Raw genomic sequence first — 24,147 nt, forward strand, 5'->3', positions numbered from 1 at the left:
CATTGCAATGGATCCACAGTCCTCAAACTGGTGGGTCATGACCCACCAGTCTGTGTAACACTGCCCTTTTCCCTTTAAGGCACAGGGGCAGGGGGAAAGCAGCAACATGATCCCCAGGATCACACCACTATGGGGGAAGGGGGCTCTTTTTAAACTCAGGTGCTGCCAGGGTCCGGGGTGTGTGTGTGTGTGTGTGGGGGGGGAGCCCTGTAGAGCACTCTACAGGGCTCCCTGCAGCTTGTAAAATGAGAAAGTTCTGGTTTTGTTGTGATTGCAACTTCCATTTTTTACATTCTTCTATACGGTCCAATCTTGTTATACACTGATTTTTTTATACACGGATTTGACTCAACACGAACGGCCATTGCAATTGAGAAGGAATGTGCTGATCCCTGGAGAAGGGGAAAATGCATCTCCTTAAAATCACAGTTTAAAAAACTGCTTTTTTTACTGTTGTAGAGAGAGTCATGCAAGTGATCATTCCATTCTTCAACTGAGCCAGGCAAAGACTCCTTTGCATTTCTATTGCTGACTGCCTCTTTACAACAATAAAAAAGGGACACACTTTTTAATTTTTCAAAAATTGCTTTTATTTAACACATTTTATAGTATCAGCAGGGAGTCCCAGAATCAAACCCCTGTGAATGTCAAGACATGACCTTATTAGGAGCAATGGAGAGACAAGAAACCTTAAAGTGGGTCTTTAAATCTATTTTTCCACTGTTTTTATATCCACTGATTTTTTTTTCATTTACTAGGGGTTCTGGAACAGAACCCTAACAGATAACGAGACATGGTCTATACTGAAAAGCAGCAATGGGAGTTTGTCAGTTTCTGCAGACCAATCACAGGGGAGGGCCGTTTTATCTTTTCACATTTTGTCCTCTCCAAATCACTCTCCTAGAATATACTCTTCCCTATAGGGGAAAAGATACAGGAAGCCCATCTCTTTCTCTTAATTCTATCCCTTGCAGGCCCTGAGCTCTTTCTCCAATTAAAGCTTAAGCCCTCAAGTTACTAGACCTCAATGAGCACTTGGTAGCTTGCTGAACGGCTAGGCAGGATTCTGAACCTTTGTCCCCAACAGACAATGAAACAACTTAGTAAAAGAGATTTTAGTTTATTAAGTACATAAGGTTACACACTCTACAGTAAGGCAGCAAATGCTAGAGGCATGACATCTAAGAAACATATCAGCAATAAAATAATAAAGCTAGCTGGCTATCTCTATTAATCCCTATCTCTCACCCGGGTCAGTTACTCTTGTAGATCTTTTAGCTCCAGGGCTACCTATGAGGCCAGGTGCCCATGATGGACAATGGAGCTCTCAAGCGTGCAGGATGTTGCACCCAAAAACTATGTCCAAGAAGGAACAACTCGCGCCCCCTGGGCACTCATTATTATCCTTCTTATGCTAATAGTACTGAGGTGACTTCATACTATTTAAACTGTCCAATCAGAACTCTTGAGGACAGAACCTTCTCAAAGTTGGCCTGGTTGCTAACCCCTCATAGTTCTTTACCCCTCCCAACTGGAGATCCATAGCTGCATTCCATCACACTTGATCAGGTGCCTCTCTGTCTACTAAGGTGCTAAACATTCCAATGGGTTGTAATTCCTGTTATCTGTCTTTTCTGGCCAGCAAAGGAGAGACAACAATCCTTTTGTTTATTTACTCACATTCTTGCAGCTGGGAACTGTTAGCAACTTCTCCGTTACCTGTCTTAGTTTGGTTCCGGCTTCACATGCTAACCTAGGCCTAACATGTACTTATTCATGACAGGCCTTGAGAAACCTGGTCCAAATATGTATTCTCCTGCATGAACTTTACCACTCAGGATGTGGCAACATCTTCCATCACTGGAACAAGTAGCCCTGTTTGACTTGATTCTGCAAGGTCTTAAGGTCACACTTCTAAATCAGTATTATCTGCAAAATTTCCTCTTCTTAGGTACAAAAACTCTTTCCAGCTGGGGACTGGTCTTATTGGTGAACAGAATTTCTCTGGCCCACTTGTTTTTGTGCTCATATGTTCATCTGCTGTTTAATAGGATTAGGAACCAAGTACAGTTTAAGCTCATTACAGTGCAGGACAAAGGTATTCCCACTTAAGATAGGCACCAATCTGCTAGTCATCCTGTACAAAGCTGTGTACTTCTGTTGCAGGTTAGCACTTAGAACTTTCATCTTCCCATGGTCCAGAATTGTGACCTGCTCCCCCACTTGGTATGCCTGAGAAATCACATGCAGGTTATAGTGCTCTTTTGTTTTGGCATCTTTATTATTTGTTTTGAACCTCCAGCTTCGCTTTCGGTGCTGGTTTGTTCAGACATCAGACCTACAAGTAGATTATCAACTTGTCTTGCAGCCTCATATAGGAGTGATCCAAGCAGATCCACAATCGTGCTAGCTTTGAACCCTCCCTGTAAAAAAGAAAAGCCTAATGGACACACACCACCACCGCTGTTGCCGCTGCCTCCTCCTGGGTGTATAAGACAGCATGCCAACAGCTCCTGTGGTTTGTGAAATTAATGAATTGTGACCTGTCCTGAGCAAGAACTTTTTGCCCAGGACAAAATGTCAAAAATGCCTAGTAAGTGTCATCACAGCCAAGAGTTTCCCCTTTTCTCACGGCCTGCTAGCTAGTCTCTGGTAATCTATCCAAAATACATGTTAGCTGTAGATCTGGGTAAGCCAGTATTGGTGCAAATGTGAGTCTCCGCTTTAGCTCCAGGAATGCATCTTGGCAGGCTGCGGTCCACTGGAATGTTTGCCCCCTTTCCATGCAATGACAGGGTAACTTCCACAAGATTAGCAATACATCCCCTGTAATACAATGCTAGATCACAAACCGAAACTTCATATTTATTGGTGCTGGAATATAGTGTTGGCTAAAATCAGACAGCTTCCATTTTGTCAGGATCTGTCCCAATCCCTTGTTTGGAACTTATACAGCCTAGGTAATTAACCTCTTCACAGGTAAAGTTGCACCTTTACAGATAATTTTGTTCATTCAACTTCTGATTAATCTGGTGCAGCTTCCTTTAGTTCCTACAAGTGTTCATCAGAAAATTTTCCCATAACTATTATATAATCGAGGCATACTGGGAACTTAATATCAAAAGCTAGTTGAAGTCTGCCCAACAGTATATCAGTATATTTCAGGGCCCCCACCTCATAGGTCTTGAATCTCCTGTCTTTCATTGTCTTGCATTTTGTCCACTCAGTGCAGCCTAGTCCATTATGTCTTGTGGAGGAGACATCTCAAAAGCTCCATGTTTTGCATAAGGTCTTGCCACCCCAAGAGCATTGCTATGGGCATGAGCAGTTGGTCTGAGGCCAAGATGACACTGCATGCAAGATTTCTCACATGCGGTCCCCCAGGTTTGTATACAAATGCATGGATCCTTATAGACGACCCCCAACATTGCACCTTCCCAAGGTCCCATAAATCCTCTGGGTAGCCCTGCTTATTGGCCCACTTTCTGCTATATGTTTTAGAGCCAGTAATGTACAGTCCTCTTTTTTATTACCTCATATTCCACTTTTATCATAGAATCAAGGAAGCACACATGGGGCCATTCATCCATCCAGTAGTGACCAGGCCCAGATCTGCTTGGCTAGAGATAACTGGTTGTTTCATGTGTCCTCACGCTGTTTCTGCCTCTCCCGAGATGCCAAAACTGAAGATGCCAAAAACAGTTTAAAAAAACTAAACACTGCATGTCATAGCAAAGCTTGTATCGACCAAGTCTGTCTCCAAAAGACCGTCACCCAAATAATCTTTAAGGTCCCTTCCAAATGGAGGATTTCCTGACAGCCTGGCATTCAATTAACGGAATATAGGAGAATTTTGCCAATCCTTACTTCAAGTGGCAGACTGGGAGCTTAGCACTGCAGCTATAGCACTGTCCAAAGGTCAGATTGTTGTGCAAAATCCCTGCAGTTCCTTGTGCAAAGTACTGCTTCCTCCACTTTGGATACAGTGCAAAAATCATACTGGTAGCTTATGTGTGAGATTCTTGCAGGTGAGACAGCTGAGGAACAGCAGGTTGGGAGAGCCCTTACAGCCAGAAGGAAAGTCTGCAACAATCCCTGCTAAAGTCAAGAGCCACCAGAACATAATTCTATTAGAGTCTGCCAATGCTACAAGCTGGGAGCTACTGCACCAGGATTTGCCCACCAGATAAGCCATTATAGGACTGAGAAGTTCAGATTTCTCAGATCAAAACCTTAAAGGGAATCCTGCAAATAATGCTATTGCACTGCTTGATTCCAGAAGTCACAGGCCAGATCTTTGGATCAAACTTCACAAGATACTCAGCCATGTGGATGTTTTCAGTCAAGGTTTTTTTTTTCTTTTTTAAATCCCAAGCAGGTGTAGGAAGCTACGGCCTAGGTGGATATTCACATGGGGAACGGGGGTGCTTATCTCTTTCTCTGTGACATACAATTTTTCAAATCAAAATCAACGTCTCTGAGCTATTTTTGGTTCCACAAGGAAAAGATACAGATACTCATATAATTTCCCCTGTGGAATAAAAAACTGCTCAGTGAGGTTGATTTTGATTCAAAAATTGTGGACTGCAGGGCAATGAATAAGTGCTTATGGTGCTCCTCTCCCATGTGGATTAGAGTTTTCTGCAGCAGCTTTACTGGGTTTTTTGTTGTTTTTAAGTCCTCAGGACAAACATCCATTCAGCAGAACTTGTGTAGTTTGTTCATTGCAACTTTCCTGCACAAATGTCCTCACAGGAGCAGGAGGTAGCAGAAGGTATGACATCTCGTTACAAAGCTGGTCTCCACTGGGTAGAATCCTGTGGTGACAGGACTGTAGCCTTCAGGATAGGGGGTGCCATTTCTAAATGTTTCTCTATGTAAAAACATACATACAGACAGAATATTTCTTTACCCAGCGTGTAATTCGTTTGTGGAACTCTCTGCCACAAGAAGTAGTTATGGCATCTTGCCTGGATGCCTTTAAAAGGAGATTGGACAAATTTCTGGAGAAGTTCATTATGGGTTACAAGTCAGAGTAGGTATGTGCAAGCTCTTGGTTTTAGAGGCAAGCTGCCTCTGATTGCCAGATGCAGGGGGGGGGGGCACCAGGACACAGGTTGTACCTGTTGCCTCGTGTGCTCCCTGGGGCATTTGGTGGGCCACTGTGAGATACAGGAAGCTAGACTAGATGGGCCTTTGGCCTGATCCAGCGGGGCTCTTCTTATGTTCTTAAACAGAACACACAAACACCTTTCTGCAGTAAAGAACATTATAACACAGAGCATGTTCCACATAGTCTGCTCACTACTCACATAGGGGAGTATTCTACGATGTCACTTCTCCACCTGCAATGGAAAGTGTGACATACCATTCTACTGCCTCCCCCTGCTGTATGTGTAGATCTGGCTCCAGCAGGGGAGGCATCATGGGTCTGCCAGGTGGGTCATTGGCTGAGAGTCCACAGCCATCCAAGGGCCCAGCTGTACCTGAGGCAGTTGTGGCATCCAATCAACCATCAGGAGGCACCCAGTTCAGGGGCTTGTCCCAGGGCCCCCAGCAATCTCATGCTAGCACTGGGTTCCAATCTAGCAACATCAAGCACTATCCCCTCCCAAATACACACAGTGGAAGGGATGAGTTTAGCCTCTTAATTGTCTCTTTATGTTACCACACACTTGTGATTATATGTACTTGAACAGAAGAAAAAATGTGCAGTCTCTGAAGGGAAAAACAAAGGAGATGAGAAAGGAGAAGCTGAATATTCAAAAGCATATTCAAAGCAGGTGCAAGACTTGCACCTTGCCTTGCCATGATGTTAGGGACTAGCCAATAAATGCCTACCACAACTTCTAGCTGAACCATAGCAGCAACATTTAACAATGTCCCATGTAGACAGAACAGGAACGGATGATGGAGAGGCGGCTATAGACAAATGTAGGGCCCAAGGATGCAAGAAATTATATGAACTTGGGAGGGGAAGATGCAAAAATGATAGGGAGTCTGTCTGAAAGACAGGGTAGCCAAAAAATGAGGGAGAGTAAACAACAGGTTGAGGAAGAGGGTCCAAGGAAAAAGTAGATGGAGAAGGCATAGAGTTGAAGAAGTTCCCCACAGCCAAGATCCTTCTATAATGTTTACTCAGATGTCAGTCCTGTTCAAAGATCCTAGGGGAACTTCAATTAAGAGCATCCTTTTGCAGGTCCTTCCCATTTTGTGTGCCTGTTGTGGTTGGGACTTTCTTCACCATGCTCTCTTAATTGTCCCAATGTCAGTTTCTTTTCTTATTAGGTGGCTCTAATTATTTGCATTATTTTTTGTTATGTAGCAAATTAATGCCATTCCATTTCTCTTATATGTGAATCCTTATTTAGCCAGAAAAAAGGGGGGCTCAAAGAAAGCAGTCAGCATGGATTTTGTCTGTGCAATGGTTGCAAGTATAAAAACAGAATAGAACTTGCCGCTTTCTTCCAGTTGGGGAAAGTTCATTTTGCAAAGCCACAATGGACAGGGACAAGAATTATTGTCACTATCTGTGCAACACTGTGCAGATGAGTCTTTATCACTCATCCCTTTCTGGCTGGCAGACCACACAGTGTGAACCTTTCAGAAAGCAAGGATATCATCATGAATTTTTAACAAGCCACTGGATCATAAACAACTCAAAGCTTTCTCCTGTCACTTAGGCAACCATATTCCCAGGAGGCCAGTAGAATCTAGGACCCTAGCTGTTTTGGGGGCTGAAAAAAGCCCTTAGAAGGAGAGCCAGGTCTTGGTTTGCAAGCACATTTCCAAATAAAGATGCAAACTAGTGCCAAGGTTGCTTTTCCCAGTGGTACGTTAAAAACCCAAAACAGTAATGGCACATCAATCCCTGCAGTTTAAACCAACTTCCAAAAGCATTGACACATACTCCAATATTGCAGATGAAAATATGTCTACTTGTGTACCTGTAACAGCCACACACCAAGTGTTAGTGAATATATCCCACATCGTTAACACACTGCAGTACTGTACAGTCCTGTTGGCTTGCTGCTGTATGCTGAGAATTTATTCTGTCCTCCACTACCTTCAGACAGAGTGTATTAGTAACAGTCCATTTAAACAAAAAAACACTTTAAAATGTTTAATAGGACAGCCTAGCTAAATGTATGTTCACTCAGAGATAAGCATGCACAGGATTGGGCCCTTGGCAATATAGGATGTGTGGTCTCACCTCTCGGTCACCTTCGGTTACTTAATCATGGCTGTAATGTAATGCACATTTTCTCTTGAGTAAGGCAAATTCAGTGCAGCAAGCCAGCTTCTCCCCCAAAGGCAGAAAAGATAGCAGCTGATGCAGTGATAAGAAGTGAAGATGTTGCTTAAACGCTAGTAACCTGTAGTGCATGTAGTCCTAGGTATAGCTTTCTGAGACTGGAAACTACAGGCTAGTCACATAACCACAGTAGTTTCCTATCCCATGCTTAGGACTCCTTGCACCACAGTTCATATTTCCGTAAGATTTATACATTCCAAAGAGCATGAAGGCATCCAATATTATGAATAATTTCTACAGCTATTTGTTCACTGCCCTCCCCCCAAAAAGTGTTTAAAATTCATAGTACTGTATGGTTATAATCTAACTCAGCTCCACCTCATACCAGTCTGTTACTCATATACCACACACTCTCTCTTGGCATAACCTCTTAAATAAGTACAACTATTTTAATCTAATCGACAATGGGTCTCAATAATAGGTGTGTATAGGACTGAAGCCATCATCACATAACATCTGAAGCCAATTCATTGGCATGCCAGGGGTGAGTGAAGAGGGTTAGGACCTGTATAATTGCTGGTTCAGAATTAATTTGCATTGTTGTATCATCTGCATACTTAGGAATATTGATTTGTTATTGTGCAAATATTTTGAATTGCCCTGGTGATTAACATGAGCAGGCTTTGACCATAAGTGCTCTCTTATGATCTAAAATGCTATTATGTAACTGTCTGAACAGTTTAATTCTGAACCAACAGAGAACTCTCTGCTTCTCTCCGCAGCTAGCTCAGAAATATGATCCCCAACGAGAACATGAACTGCGGCAATGGATTGAAGAGGTAACAGGGAAGCGCATTGGAGAAAGTTTCATGGAAAGTCTAAAAGATGGAGTCATCCTCTGCGAGTAAGGAGCTAGAATGGTTTGTTCCATAAAAAAGGGTGGGCAAACAACTAGGCACTGATGTTTGATAACCTGCAAAGGTGGGGGGTTTTCTGAAGAGGGTATTGCAAGGTCACAGTCCACTAAACCCCACTGCCTTCTCTCTTCTATGACTTGCTGTGCTAACAGCTGCAATGGGGTGAACACTACAGAAAGAAAGAAGAGAGTTCAGATAGCAGAGGACAGTGTGCTTCACTCTTAACCAAATGTCCGAGGCACAAGTCTAGCACAATGGCTGAAGACCTGTAGACCAAGTCAGTTATATGAAGCAGCCCATGTGTACCAATGTATAAGGAAAAGGTCTGTGACTGAAGGCAGACAATAGGTCTTACAAGAACATTCAAAGGGGTTTGAGCAGCAACCATCATTTTCCATGCTGAATACATGCATGGACATGTATATACAAACATGTCTTGTTTCATTGTTGCATCTGGTAAAGCGAGTTTCTGAAACAATACAGAATGTGTAACAGAGGTGAAGACTGAATGAATGTACGTGGCACCAAGAACAACCCCTCTTTCAAACCACAAGCAACTCACTTAACATCCCCCTCCCCCCCTAAAATGAACTGAGATTTTTCTCCATTCTTAGGGGTAGTTATCACATATTCCTTTCTCCTAATTACTCAAGGCAAGCAGAAGACAGACATCCATTGAGGGTAAACTATTTTATTTAAGTTTACTGCCCACCATAAAGCCAAGAGACTCTAATCCCAAGTTTGAAGAGTATTGCCAGAGACAGGCATTTGGTACCTGAAGAGATTACAGTATAAGTAGTTTGAAACTTTTGGACAAAGCCCAGCTAAATGAAGTCATTTTCAAAGTTACGTAAAATAAATATAAATTAAATGGGACAAACGGGCATAATTCTCTTTCATTAACTTAGTTAACTTTCATTAACTAAGTCTAGGTTCGAAATATCTCCCTAAACCTCCAGACACGGATCTTCAGCAATGGAACTGCAGGAGTGGGGACTCTGTCAGAAAAAGAATGGTCAGGCATCCATCAGGGATTGTTTAGGATAGGGGACTGGAGGAGACAACCCTAAACCATTGAACAATGTATACTGAAGCAGATGACCTAAGGAGATTTTTGGCCCTCAGTGAAGGGCGGCAGAGTAAGGAAGCCAAAGAGATCTGACTTGTAGAACATAATCCACCCAAGTCATCTTGCAAAGGATGACAATGGCATCCCAATGGATGCTGTCCCATCATACCTAGCATATGGATAGATACCATGTTTTTTCTGTCTCAAAATGTTCTGAGCTAGTCCTATCCTAAATTGTACATTGCAAAGAATAGTTAAATCCTCACTCTAAGAATTCTCTGCTTAAAAGTCATTATTTTCACATAAAAACTCCTCCTGATTTTCTCCAAATAATCTAACAGGCAGTCCCAAATGCTGGTATTTATATAAAAAGTTCTGGCAAGTAGTCCAGAGATCAAAACACAACTAGACCAGTTCTTTCTTTTCCAGTCATTTGGCAGTCTTATAATGCCATCTCAGCCAATTGGCAGCAAGGCAGACTCATTACTGCCTCTCCTTTCATTGCGTTATTGTATTATTTTGAATATTGGGGGGGGGGGGGAATCAAGCACAAGAACGCGTAGAAATACAACCACTATTTTTTATACACAAGCCTACACATATAATAGAAATCCTCAGTTAAAATTAGCTTATCCTAGGAATCATTTCCAAAGTAATTGCAATACCTCCTAAAAATGACCACCCCCCAAATTCTCCCATTAATCCTGAATCAAAACACCTCTTAAAATTAAGAAATCAAAACAATATCTATCCAAGCTTTTTCTTACAAACTACCCCCAAGCATTAGAAGCAAAAAAAGAAAAAGAAAAGAAAAAGAAGTTTGTATTTCTACAAAATAGCTTGATTCTTGGAAAAAAATAGTCATTTAAAAAATTGAAATCCCACCAATAATCAAGTCTATTGTTTTCTCCTTACAACAAAAATCAGTTAACTGGCTTCCCTTCAGTTGGTGACACAAAAAGAAAAATCCAGTAGTAAACAGAAATGCTATGCATCCTTTGGTTTTTTCCTAGAAAATTTGCTAGTCTGTTAAAAAAATACAAACCAACCAGCCATCAGCATGTACTGTAGCTTGACCAATACCGTATTATATAAAGACATTTAACTCAAGGGTATCTGGTTTTAAATTGAAAAGCATATGCTAACATAAACAAAAGATAATTGTATATGCACTTGAAAAGAAAAGCATTTACTTCTCTTCAGCTCTGTCCGGTATTCCCCACAAAAGTTGGATTATTCTTCTGGCTTTATGCTGGATAGATTACTCCTGCTTCCCTACTTACTTATCTATATCTAGTTGTTTGTCCTGCATTGCTTTCAGACCCTTACCACAATTAGTATTTATCTTCAATATTTTATTCATCCTTTATATGGCTTGATCATGATTGGAAACAGATTCCCTTAAAGTTGTCAAAAGTACAGCACAGCTGTCCATTGATTGTCCTGTTCTTATTTGATTATATCTGAATAATTCCATACACACACAAGATTACCTCTGAATGGGGAAAAGTGTGTGTACCAACACTTAAAGTTCAATGCAACTATTTTCATTCATGAACATGGACTGGGAAGCTGATCTTTTATGTAGGAAAAGTATGACTGCAGAATACCACATGAGATCATAAGAGTTCAACTTCCTTCCCCCATTTATGTTGTTTCAGCCTCATCAACAAACTTCAACCTGGATCCGTGAGAAAGGTGAACGAGTCAACACAGAACTGGCACCAGGTAAACATCCCCTGTCCTCCACTACCAACCGGGGTCTCTCTCTTAAGTTAGCCTCTTGAAATCCTTCCTGTGAAAGGGGAAGGGGCACAGAAGAGAATTAACTGACTGAGAAGGTCAGGTTGCTTACCTGCAACCATAGTCCTTTGAGTGGTCATCTGTGCAGATAGATGTGGTGGAGATCTGCACATGCACAGAGCTGACCTCAGGAGCTTCGCCAAGTATTATGCCCCCACGCACACGTGGGGAAAACTTGAGGGAGGACACACAAGAGGGAAGGAAAGCTGTGAACTCTTTCCCTGTTAATCCTAACTGAATGCCCATTCCAGAACAGCCTCCAAAAATGAATAATAAAGGTTCATAAAATAGTAGAGCACTGGGGCAGCCAAGGACAACCCTATTCTTCAACAGGCTTGTTTGATTTTGTTGTTTTGTAAATGTTGTATAAATGCTCCAGCACTGGAAATGCACAGTAAGGTGCCACCAGTCAAATAAGTGTTTTGTTTTGCTTCTTAAGCAAGAAAATTGAGAAAATAGCAAAGCCATAAGGATGGCAGTGGTGGACAGGAACCAGTGGGATAGTTGCTTCATTTATATTTTTAGTTCAGTTGCCAAGGGAATTGTTGCAGAAGGAACTCATCCCTTAAGCACTGCAAACAAGCAAAAGGGAGGCAAGCTCAGCCAAGGTCCACCAGATGCTTCACTGATCTCTTGTTTTGCAGCTGGAGAATATTGGCAATTTCATTAAGGCCATCACAAAATATGGTGTGAAGCCCCATGACATCTTTGAAGCCAATGACCTCTTTGAGAACACAAACCACACCCAGGTCCAATCCACCCTGATCGCTTTGGCTAGCATGGTAAGTAGTGCAAGATCCTCACTGCCTGGTTTGTCAGGAAGTAGAGATAATAGTTATATATCATCATCCTCAAGTAGTTAGCATTAATATCATACCATAATCTGATCAAAGTACTTCACTTTCATGACCTCATTCATATTTACAACAGCCCTGTAGCATCAGCTAGCATTATTATTCCCATATTACAATTAACAGAGCTGAAGCCAAGACAGTAAGAGCTTGTGAATTAGGAATTATTTGAATTTCATCTTGACTCACAGCTCATATTTACTGACTACAATATATCAGCTCCAACCCAGTAGGGTGGAATAGTAGCACACACCAAGCTGACATTCTCCCTATGGTAGAAGCATCATGTCTAATGTGCCAATTGCTAGAATTCCAGATGTTTCTATTGTGCCAGCTGTGCTTGTTATGTTTCCCTAATGTGCATTTCCTTCTCCCCAAGGGCAATCTTTACGTTCCCCTCTAACAGATGAAAGCAGGGGGAAGCCATTCCAACTACTAAGGATTAATTTCTGCTAGGATTCAGCTCCAGAATATGTGAACTATAAGACACGTCTGAGCACATGCAGATGTATTTCCTTCACCACTTTGTAACCACAGCTTATTTCCACACACTTTGAATTAATAGACAGAGATTCCAGGATCAAAGACATCTCTTAAGAAAGCCATTCTCAAAATAGTTAAGCACAGAATTCCTTGTCTCACTGCATTCCAAATGCAGGTCAATAAAACCCATAGGTTACAATAGGCAAACTTTCTTCTGCTCTTAGTCTGAATGCAAGACAAGATTCCATTCACCTTTGGGCAGACAGTAATGTTTACCTCAGTGGAAGACTGATCAAGCTTCCTTGCAGGGGCAGACCAAGTGAGTCTACCACCCAAATTCATTCCAGCCCTACCCCTGCCAGCACCCACACACACCCTGACCCAATGCAAACCTTACCAACTTCATCCTCTTGCTCCACTGCTGTTTTTTTTGAAAAACAGCTTGGCCAGGAGAATCCTGGAAGCAGAAGTATCCACTTCCAGCATTCTCTCCACTGGCCTCTTTACAAGAGGTGGGATTAGTGCTGGAGGAGCCCTCCCTATTCATTTTCTATATGCTGGAAACTGTGTAAGAAGGGGGGGGGGAGGCCAGAGAGGTGATGTGTGTGTGCGGGTACCCCCTTCCAGCTTACTGACTCCATCAGCCTACTTCAACCAGCCTCATGGGTGGGTTGCCCCTGCTCCCTCATATTCATGATACACCAAATGAGAGGGGGGTCAACCATTTCCCACTCTAGGGTTAGTTCAGGACAAGAACAAAAATTCAGTAGCCTTCCTGGAGACGATTTCAGCTTCTTCCCTTTGGACAGGCCAAGACAAAAGGCAACAAAGTGAACGTGGGGGTGAAATATGCAGAAAAACAGCAGCGAAAATTCCTGCCTGAAAAGCTGAAAGAAGGACGGAACATAATTGGGCTGCAGGTCTGTTGTTTTAGAATATTCCTCTCAGTACTGTTTCTCTGTGGATTCTCCCTGAGGCATTCTCCTGAAGGCATTTTGCAGCCACAAATAGCTGTGCCAGATGGTTTCTGAAGAGCACCTCAGGATACTTTATAAGTCTGAAGAGGATTGCTGGACCATAATTCTTAATGCCCAAGTTATCATTTGGAGATGCTTATACATTCCTGTCAATCCTGTTTGAAGGTCTGATGTGGCCCTAACCAGTGGGAAATAGCAGATTGCAGTAGTGGGGAAACCAAATGGAAAGCAACTATCCTGCATACATTGATGCCACAAACAATAGCCACAGGAGCTCTAATTCATATTGAGAATGCGTAGTGGCGCAAAATATTTCCTCTATACATATACACTCGCATCATGATCCAGTCCAAATTGGGACCTTCCACATTTACTACTTAAAAATAAACACTTAAAGAAGTCTAGTCTGGTCCTCAGGAACATTACAAAAGGATTTCATTTTTAAATTCTCTCCTTGTGGAGGCTTTGAGAACCACGCTGCCACCTACAGATGCCGGGTAACACTACAGCTGCCTGAAGCATTTAGACAAATTGCAAAAAAGATCAGCTACCCCCCCCCCCCCCGTAAAGTCCTGTGGGGTATGACATTTTAGAGGTTAAATGATGTATTTTGGCATAATCTCACTATAAAATTCACTATTTAATAATCTACCTCCTACTTTATGCTACAGGTACATTTAAAAGTCTTTTGTAATCATGTGGCAATCTGGGAATGTGGTGAGACCTGATGCCAATGCCCTTCCTTTCCCCTGATCTGCCCCATGCCAGGGCCAAAATTGGCAGATTCACAAGGACAAAATCAGATGGTGGGAACCCCTTCTCCATGTAAATGTGGGAGGAAGGTCTTGAGAATTCCCAAAAAATCTAACAAATACTATGCAGTCAAGGAGGATTGAGGCAAGGTGCTGACTAAGTTCAACCAACTTGCAGGTAAAGAGTTAAAATGTAAAAAGAGTTTGTTAAAAAAAGAGGGGCAGAGGGATTGCAATAAGGACAATTAGCCAAAACAGAACAGAGTATGGAACTAAAGCAGCAGAGGGCAAGGAAATCACACATAGAATTAGTGTTTTTCTGTCAGCTTCTACAACCTTCTGATCTGAATTCAGTCAGAGGGTCCCAAACCTAATCTGCAAGAATGAAAGGAGAGAAACAAATCTGGAACACCTGTAGCTGCCAGGTCTTCCTACACAAACCCTACTGAAATTTCTAACAAACAGTATGCAGAATGATGGTGTCTGGGTGCAGCAAGGGCTTTCCATTGGTGGGTAGCTGAATGATTTCCAACGGGAGACTTGGCAAAGAAGGAACCACCAGTCTAACACAACACTGTGTTCTTCTCAGATGGGCACCAACAAGTTTGCCAGCCAGCAGGGCATGACAGCATATGGCACACGCCGGCACCTCTATGATCCCAAGTTGGGCACAGACCAGCCTCTAGATCAAGCCACAATCAGTCTACAGATGGGAACAAACAAGGGGGCCAGCCAGGTAAGATATGGGGGGAGGGGGAAGATGCATCTCTCAGATGGATACTTCAACTAACACTAAGATAAAATGAACAATAACTGGAATGATCCATAAGAGACAGGCCAAATATCACATTTAGGTATTATGCATGGTTGAGCCGATTCTCCTGCTTTGGCCCAAACACTTCTGGGTGACTTTGAAAAAGGCGCTTTCTTTCACTCCATTTTGCTCCCCATCTTGAAATGGAGCACCAGAAACCTATCCATCAACATAATCTACCTATCCTTAGTTTGTGTAGCAAAGTACTCTCAGACTGGTTCTTTTTACTGCAATATAGTTCCCATGGAAAAATTAATGAAGTACTTCTTAAGGTATTCCAGAGATGCAATGCAAGTAGCAGAGTTGTTTAGAAAAGCATGTTTATGGAAACAGCTGTGGGCTAAGATGGGGGCCTGCAGTCTCCTTGACATGAACAAGGCATTCCAGTGGATCTAATGCCTTGTGAATCATTTTTAAGATTACTGTGCATTTGTACAATACTCAGAATTTAGATAAAATACATATTTCCTTATAACAGACTTGGGTCTCGTCAATCAGATTGTAGTCAAAACACACAAAGATGAAGGTTTCAGGGGTTTACAGAAGTAAATCTCCACAGGGGGCAGAAAATTCCAAATGTGCTTTGATTCTAGAGAGTCTATAGACTGGAGACAGAGATAGTGAGAGAGTCCTTGGATTCCTAAAGAGGCTTCAAGGTGCTTGGAAAGATTATTTCCTGCCCAGAAACAAGGCAGGACCAGGCAAGACAAAAGCCATTTTCATTCTAGTAACTCAATGCATTTTAAACGCACCAGAAACATAACAATCCTAAGCCAACCTTGGCCAGCAGGACTGGCCTAAATGCTGTTCCAAATGTGCCATAAAGTATGTTTTGACAGTGTTAAGGCCAGTCCTGCTGGTGGACTCTGCCAGTGAACAAGCTGCACCGCCAAGCTGGGTGAATTTCACACTGGGTAGCAGGGGGAAGGGGGGATCAGGCCCAGGAAGGGGGCAGGCTCTGCAGAAGAGGCTTCAGCTCCCTTTTTGGGCTTCAAAGCCCAACACAGAACCACCTGAATTTGCACCAGCAATTTCACTTGAATGGATCTTTGTCGCCCCACTGAGGCTGCTGTTCAGGTAAGGGGATGTAATGTCCGAGGAGACATTCAGCAGCTGTGGCACCTGCACTGGATACAGCAGAGTAGGGTGAGGGATAGGATTGGGCCATGTGTGAAAGAGGGAGAAGGCGCTACAGAAATACACGAAGAACCAAGATTAGAACACACCAAGTGCTGCAGTGGTATTTGATGCATGTTCACAGTAAACCCACCGAGTCCAGCAGAACTTACTCCAAGGGAAATGCATATACTGTATACGTTGCTGTAGGACCCCCATGTGTGTGCATGTGTCTATTAGTCCACCAGAGGTGCAGCTACTGCTGTTTGTGCAATCACTTACCCCAGAATGAACAGCAACACTGATTAAAAGGAGAACCTTGCAGAGTCAACAGTATTGTTTTGAAGCCAACTTTTCAACACAGGAACAAAATCTGAGGAGTTCAGACCAGGCAGGGGCTATTATCTCAAGATAAGATTTGCCAGTAAACATGACCTAGCATGCTCTTTCTTCATAAGTGTAATTCAAAAAGCTAGCACTTCTGATTTCAAAAAATTGAAATATATTTAGCTTCTCAAATACCAAGGGGAACTTAAAAGGTAATCTGAAGCATTTGCCATACTTGCTTTCTAGAATGTCAGCTTTAGAATTTGTAAGACAGACTTGAAAAACACAAAAACTAGAATTTTGCTTTGGGTAAAGCAAATGTTCTTTGGTTTCCCACAACCTTAAGTGTGGCCTACTGGCCACCACAAAGCCTACTTGCCATACTAAGCTCTGAGGGTGGGAGAGCTGGGGGGGAAGTATAATATGAAACCTATATGCTTTTCGTCATCCATCCGCCTCAAGGCATGTTTTTGCAAAGCATTTATGCTCTCAAGTTAACCATTTCTTGCCTATCTGCCCTCCACCCACATCTTCCCCCAGGCGGGCATGACGGCTCCTGGAACCAAGCGGCAGATCTTTGAGCCCTCGCTGGGCATGGAGCACTGTGACACTCAGAACATCTCCCTGCAGATGGGCAGCAACAAAGGAGCCTCACAGCAGGGCATGACTGTGTACGGGCTGCCGCGGCAGGTCTATGACTCCAAGTACTGCCTTACGCCCAACTATCCCATCATCGGAGAGGAAGAGGACCAGTACAACCACAGCCATCATAACTTCTACAACTCAGAATAGCCAGCAGGAAACATGGGACAAACCTAGAAAAGAGACCGTGGCACTGCAACATCACTTCCCGAAACAGAAGATTCACACCATCAAGTGGCTATTTTAAAAACCAGGAATATACGAAAATCCAGACGGCTCGCTAAACTGCTAGCCAGATCACTAGAGACTCCTCAAACTATGTCAAAGCCAGGTCTCCCCTCCAAGCCTCCACCACTGAGCCTTAAAGCTTCACCTTAAGAGCTTCCACGCTTTATTTATCAAATACCGCCACTACTTTTAAGCATGCACTGACATGGCGCCTCAGAACAGAACATTATGGTAAAATAGCCCAGAATAAGAAGAGTGGAAACAATGGAATGAGAAACACTCTAGATTTTTCTCCTTCTCTTCAGAACAGGAGACATGTCTCCAGTGACTCAGAGTCATCACTTCCCTATGGCTTGTTCTGGGTGCTGTTTGGAGCCACAAGCAGGCATTGGGAGGCACAGCTTCTGTTGACAAATGTACAGGCTCTTGTGCTGCATTTTGCACTTCAAATAATAGAAGCTGCTCTAGTACAAGCCTCATTGTCTGTCTTCAAACAACCTAAGCATAAAAGGGCAATCTCCATCACCTCTGATTTGCCTACTCTGCCAGGATCCAGTCAGTTCTACTTTGAAAGTGCAAAAAACTTGTAAAAGAGCACTGAGGAACTGAACCAACCATTGGCATTTTGAAAATGGAACATGTTTATTTAGAATGTCTGCGCTGAGGGAGACTGTGGCAGGAGGTTGGACACATCTGCCAGACACACCTACCAGATAGGATGTGTCCATAGTTTCTATCTAAAGCTGTGGAAGTATTCCAAGATCATGTGTCAGATCATTTTTGAGAGGGAGACAGATTGGTAGGTACAAATGTCAGCTTCTACTTTTACAGGTGGAATTTGAGAGTCTGGCAAAAAAGTGTGAGTGTCCCAGGAATGTCAGCTTCATTTAAAAGTTTCTTCCCCTCATGGTTCTCAAGCTAGCTCCAGAACATACTGTAGGGAGCTTATACAACAACTTCTAGTGTTTGGAGTTAGGCGCTTCTTGACGCTATATGGCTACCTGACTATTCCCTCGTGTGACTACCCATCCCTTAATTCTCTCCTGCTCTTTGTTTACGCATAGTTCTCTGCCAATCAGTAAACCACTTCCTTGTCATTAACCTCATTTGCTCCTCCTTCACATACATATTGATTTTGGGATAAGTCAAGGAAATATTTCATGCAAACCAAACACAGAATTTCAACAAGAATTTGAATTGGAGAACCCTAGCTGTAGCACTGACTGCCAAGGAACACATGTAAAACCAAAATATTTTGCCTGGTGTTACACTTGCATGCCTTGAGAAGGGATCACCTACTGTTAATACTGCATGCAATTCAAGATTAGAATCATATTCCTAAGCACAGTTACACTGAAGTCATTGGTACTTACATTTACCACATTTAAGATTAGGACAGGACTGTCACTTGATTTAAGAAATCTTAAAACCGCAATCCTGTACCACTTATGCCATCGAACTCAATGGGATTTACTCCATGCTTAGTCAATTAATCAAATTTTAATTGATTTCATCTGCATGTATTTTCATTTGCATAAAATAGTAGTTTTGAAAGGGAAAGGGTGATGTATACATCAGGCAACATCTCAGAAAAGGCATTCCATCCTGAGTGAAGGAGAAGGAAGAATGATCTTATGACTCTTGCCACCTGTGACTTTTGTAATTATTTGCAAATACAGAAAAAAAGCAATCTACTGCTCAATTAACCAGGTACCTTTTAAATAAATTTAAATGTTTTAATTGATTGACTAAAAACTGCGGCCCTGGTTTAAGATTAGGGTGCTTATTTATGTACATATCTTCTCTATGTATTTAAAACAAGAATGGTTGGCTCCACTACCTTTTTACGTTGCCATGTTGTCTGGTGGCAAATCTAGAGTTAAGAGTGACCATTTGCCCATCAATTCCCACTGTAGTACATGGGTGCCAAATATTATTGCAAACTAACACTTAGGAAAATGCCAAGAAATAGACTACTGAAAAGTCAGCTGAATTGCCAAAGGAAACAGCTGCCTTTAAACCCGTTTATAATTCCTTTCCCTAACTCTTCCTAGAGGCATTCTGCATGTTGAACTAAAGACACTTCCCCCCTCAAAACACACACAAACACATTTATAAACAGATACTATATTTGTTTGTAATGTCCTGCTAATGAGCACTTTTTAATTTCACTGTGGCACAATAAAAAGAGAAAAAAAATGTTACTTTTCTAATGTTATTGAAGATCATAACATTTGCTTTTGGTTAGTTTTCTTAAAGAGAACAACATATGAACTTATCTTTTTAAGCCTTATGCCAAGTCAGCCCACTAAGCCCAGTATTAGCAGCTCTCCCATGATTTCAGGCAGGGGTCTTTCCTAGCTCTGCTACTTGAAGTTCTTTATTTGGCAATTGAACCCAAGACATTCAATAAGCATAGCATGTGGTCTATCACAGTGCTCTACCACTGAGACAGCCCTTTTCCAAATAGATACGAGATGCAGGCAATTTTTAATAGCCAACATTGTATTTCTGCCTGCTTTCCCAGTTCAATTGTATGTCATTTTTAGATGCCTATGGTCAAACTGAAAGCAGGACAGTTTTACAGAATGTGCTAAGAGTATTTTACTCTCAACCTTCACAGTGTGTGCAAGAAAGAACAAACTTGATGCATGACCTCAATTGTGCTACAAATTACAAAATACTGCCATTAATATAAAAAAACTGTAGTGAATGAGCAATCATTTTATAAGACCAGATTCTAGTCTTAGTAATTACAAATAAAGCCCCAAAATAGATGGGCATGCAGCACTGGGGGCAAAGAAAAGCACTGATTTGGCTGTCTTAAATTCAATACTGTCATTATGTAACAATGCCTGTTCCCATGGCATCCCTCAATACACAATGTTAAATGTGTGGCAAGTTAGGTGCACGCACATCAGCAGCTGGGACTGAATGAACAAAATCGGAATACTGTAAAGACACATGGAACTACATGTAAAGACTTCTACATGGAAGCAAAGACTTCTTCACCATGCTAGCCACACAATACAGAAGCAAAGGCACCCAACATAGGGACAAAAGTGGAGAATGCATCTTTTCTCACTACAGTATATGAGTAATTGAAGACGGCTGAAGTAATCAGTCTGCAAGGCAATTGTTAGGTTTCCAGCAATCTAGCTGGCTTTGCATTATAGTTATTTACAAAAGAACAGCTGCCCACATGGTCCCAAGTGGCTTGGGCTACCAATCCAGCCCTCTATAGAGCTGGATGACATAGAGGAGGGTGCTTGACACTCACACTGCTTGATGCCCTGTGGCCTCCATTCAATATTCCCCAAAGCAAAATACCACAAAGGACAAAGACTACCAAGAACACAGGGTAAACTGCCAAAGAGCTCCAAACTGTTCTGTCCAAAGTACTGATAAGGCTTGGCTAAGGAACTGTGAATTCTAGGATCTATTTACCTAACCTAACCTCTCAGAGCAAACAAGCCCAATCAGGTGATTCACCATAAATGCTCCATTCCCTGCTCTCAGGGTCTCATCCTGGTCTAGAATGCAGCCACTTGCTGGTTGTTAGGCCAATGGGAAAAGGGGTGAATTATCACTAAAAGCCACCCTAGCTTTACAAGAGGAGAGCAAGGTGACAACCTTTTAAAACAGAAATATTAAACAATCTTTACCAGATAAGCAAATCTGTAAAAGCCAGCCGAGTTGATGAGTGGGGGCTCACTGCCCAAAAGCTCTTTGCCGGAAGACCAGTTGTGTTGGTTTGTTGGGGGCGCTTGAGCACAAAGCAGCAGTTTAAAAAAACTGAAAGAGCAGAAAATCTATTGAATGTAACAAAAAGGCTGGGGGAATTCAAGGTATTTTTTTAGCCGAGATGCCAGCATTGAAGTGGCAGGAGCCTGGTCATCATCCACAACTCTGTGTCAGGACACACTAAATGAGGTTATGCCAAACACGCTCAATTTAGAAGCAGACTTGGGTACAGTGGAACAGAACAGATAGGTAGATAAAAGGACATTTTTACCTGGTGAACGCCTGTTCTTGTAATATGCATGGTTCATTTACTATAGGCAACATCCTGCCTCCTGGGCACAGAAGGCAGGGCTAAGTCAATTTCCTGGAAGGTAGGAATCTCCTCTCGATCCTACAGCTTGCCAAAAGTTTCAAAATACAGCAATAACTTGGCTTTCATCACTTTGCTCTTTCAGTCATTGTCAAATGATATTTCAAATTTCATACACATGCTTTCCTCTTTTGTCTGATTTCATCCAACCTTCCATGACATTCGTCAATATTCTTATGCTTATTTTTTTTATTTCTGTTTATTTAGGTCTTGCATGCATTTGCATGTGTTATATACATATTTATGTTCTTCAAAATAAATTTGCAAGCTAAACAAGGCTATGCTTTGACATTTATCCATTTCTGAGTTTCATCCATGTTCTGGTCCCTAACAGACAAAAGTGCAAGGTATTGCTGTAACAGGGTCATAATGCAAATACCTAATAGAAAGCTGACTGTCCTCTCTATTCAGTAGAAAAGGTAAAGAGGAAACCAACATGTCCAACGGCAGAACAGAACAAGAAAACGCACCTGAGGGGAAGATGCAGCTAAGGCTTTGCCCCTTCAACCAGATGGCAATAGAGAGTGAGAACCTATAGCAAGATGAGAATGGAGGCTTGTTCCTGGCACTGCCCCTTGCTTCACTGACAGGAGATGTGCTACTGTGACTGTTCATCCCTTGGTCTGAATAAAAGAGCAAGAGTGAAAGAAGCAGAGGGCTCAGTGACTTCTATTAGACAAGACTGATTTGTGGAAATGGGACAAGACTCCCCCCCCCCCCCAGATTGGACTCTAAAATCTGAGATCTAATATTATTTTTAGCCACATTACAAAATCAAAAGTGGACCTTGACCATAATTTGTGGAGGGGGTAAAGGACCAACTCTACTGACTTACTGAGCTTTCAGTTAGCACCTTGTGTGCTCCTGTCTTGGTGGCTGAGGATCGGGCTACAAATAGCAGTCATTCTCCTTGTTACAAGACTGAGGCAGGAACAATGACTGGGCCTCCCACTAGCAAAGCCCACTGCAGTGACTTGTCTAGGCAGAGTAGATGCAGACTGACATGACTGACTGAAGTGAGGTGACCTGACTGATGTGTGGTGACTGCAGATAGCGATGAAATGTTAACAGAACAAAATGGAGCTTCTTGGTTCATTTCTTCCAACACAGGCAGAAGAGTGTTGAGGAGGTCAAGTATCTAAACTTCTCCTGTGCCAGTTTCTCTTTTTTAACAGTCATTGGAGTCCCTGATGAGCTCTTCAAAAGCCCTGCCTCTCTGACCAAAGCAAGACAACTGGGAAAACCTACTTCCTAGTAAATGGACTCAGCCCTGTTTTCCAGGCCTGAGAGGCAGGACTTTGTCCAAAGTTGCATGACCCCTAGCTACAGGGTGAGATGTCATGGTGTAGCAGCATCTAGGCCATACTGCATGCACCATATATTAGGATTTTGTTTGCATCAGCATGTTACACTGGAACTCCCTTTCCACACACATGGTAATTCAGCTATGTTACCTTGACAAGCCCTGTGATTCTTTTGGAGGTGCTCAGAATAATATTTTAGGCTCATAGTATCTCTCAGTTAGGCTAAGAAAGGGCTATATTACTCAAGGTCACCCTAGGAGCCTCAAGTGAACTAAAGCTAGGACAGCCAAGCACAATCCTTAAGCCACGCTAGTTTCTTCATTCAAGGTGCTACTAAGACAATCGGCAATCATTCCAAATGTCCTGTGGTTCATGTGAATACCAGAATGGTTCCTATTAAACATTGCACCACGTCTTGTCCTCCAAAACAGAAACTCCACTACAGTTGCAGTCCCCTGCGATGTGCTCATCTACTAGAAACATCAGTACTTCTCAATAGTGTAGGTACTACCTAATTGTCATGTAAGCTGCCCTCTGCTTGTGGCACACTGTTGTTTCAATTAGATTCACCTGATGGATTGAGAAGTGAGGAGAGACACTGCTGGTCCGAGTCTTGGGGCAGAGAATTGCATTAGATAGTCTTCTCATCCTTTTCAGGGCATCCTCATGAAATACCAGGTCCTGACATAACCAGCAGGAAAAATGGAATGGCAGAAACTGGTACAAAATGGATTGTAATTACCCAGCAAAAGACAAAGAAACCATCATTACCTCCGTGAACTTCACCAAACCCAAAGAGTAGATTGGATACCAACTTAGTATAAACAGTAATGCAAGATGCTAAACTGCTTTTTAAGTTGTGACATTTATTTACAAGGGATGCCAATCATTGCAATTAACTGACAGAGGCCTTCCACATACATTCAATATAAAATATGGGTTTCTGCTTCCTCAGACATTAAAGAAACAGGTATTTACTGTTGGGCAAACCAATCCTGAGCTGTCCGGCACACAGGGCTGCAGTGGCACCAAAAATGGCTGCCGCCACATCCAGAGCACTCCAGGCAGCCGCTGCCAGCTCCTCAGAAGGGGACTTTCATCCCCTTCCCCCGGGGTAAAGTGAGTAGCCCTGAAATGGGGCTACTCGATTCTACATTGACCCAAAGATCAGCATAGAATCAACAGCCTCTGTGTCAGGCGGTGAGTCGGAAACCCTCCCTCCCACCCCACTCCTCCCTGCCCCCAGATTGTCTCCTCCCCACTTCCACCTACCTCTCTGCTGCTCGGCAATCCGCACAACCGCCAAGTGGTGGAGCTCTGACACTCGCCTGGCACTAGTCCAGCGCTGGACTAGCACTGCCACAGCACCGGCACTAGGGCCCGCAAACAGCACGTTTGCGACAGTGTGCGCTGGCGGTCAGCCAGCACGCCGAGTTCAGGATTGGGCTCCAAGAGAGCATGGAATCCAGTCCGGCTTAGATCTCCAACATTAGAG

The 24,147-nt window shown here is 42.7% G+C and overlaps 1 protein-coding gene across 3 annotated transcripts in view; it reads left to right on the forward strand.

The window, feature by feature from the left end:
- CNN1 (calponin 1) overlaps positions 1 to 21,998 on the forward strand; it is a 75,052-nt gene extending 53,054 nt beyond the window's left edge. For all 3 annotated transcript variants that reach the window (XM_066616975.1, XM_066616977.1, XM_066616976.1), the window contains 6 exons: positions 8,038 to 8,159; positions 10,903 to 10,969; positions 11,689 to 11,826; positions 13,188 to 13,298; positions 14,697 to 14,843; positions 16,905 to 21,998. In XM_066616975.1, coding sequence (XP_066473072.1) covers positions 8,038 to 8,159; positions 10,903 to 10,969; positions 11,689 to 11,826; positions 13,188 to 13,298; positions 14,697 to 14,843; positions 16,905 to 17,156 — 837 coding nt within the window. In that variant the 3' untranslated portion in view covers positions 17,157 to 21,998. The remainder of the gene's footprint in view (positions 1 to 8,037; positions 8,160 to 10,902; positions 10,970 to 11,688; positions 11,827 to 13,187; positions 13,299 to 14,696; positions 14,844 to 16,904) is intronic.
- The last annotated feature ends 2,149 nt before the right edge of the window (positions 21,999 to 24,147 follow it).

This window comes from Tiliqua scincoides, chromosome 2 (genome assembly GCF_035046505.1).
Source record: "Tiliqua scincoides isolate rTilSci1 chromosome 2, rTilSci1.hap2, whole genome shotgun sequence".
In the NCBI taxonomy this organism is placed as follows: Eukaryota; Metazoa; Chordata; class Lepidosauria; order Squamata; family Scincidae; genus Tiliqua; species Tiliqua scincoides.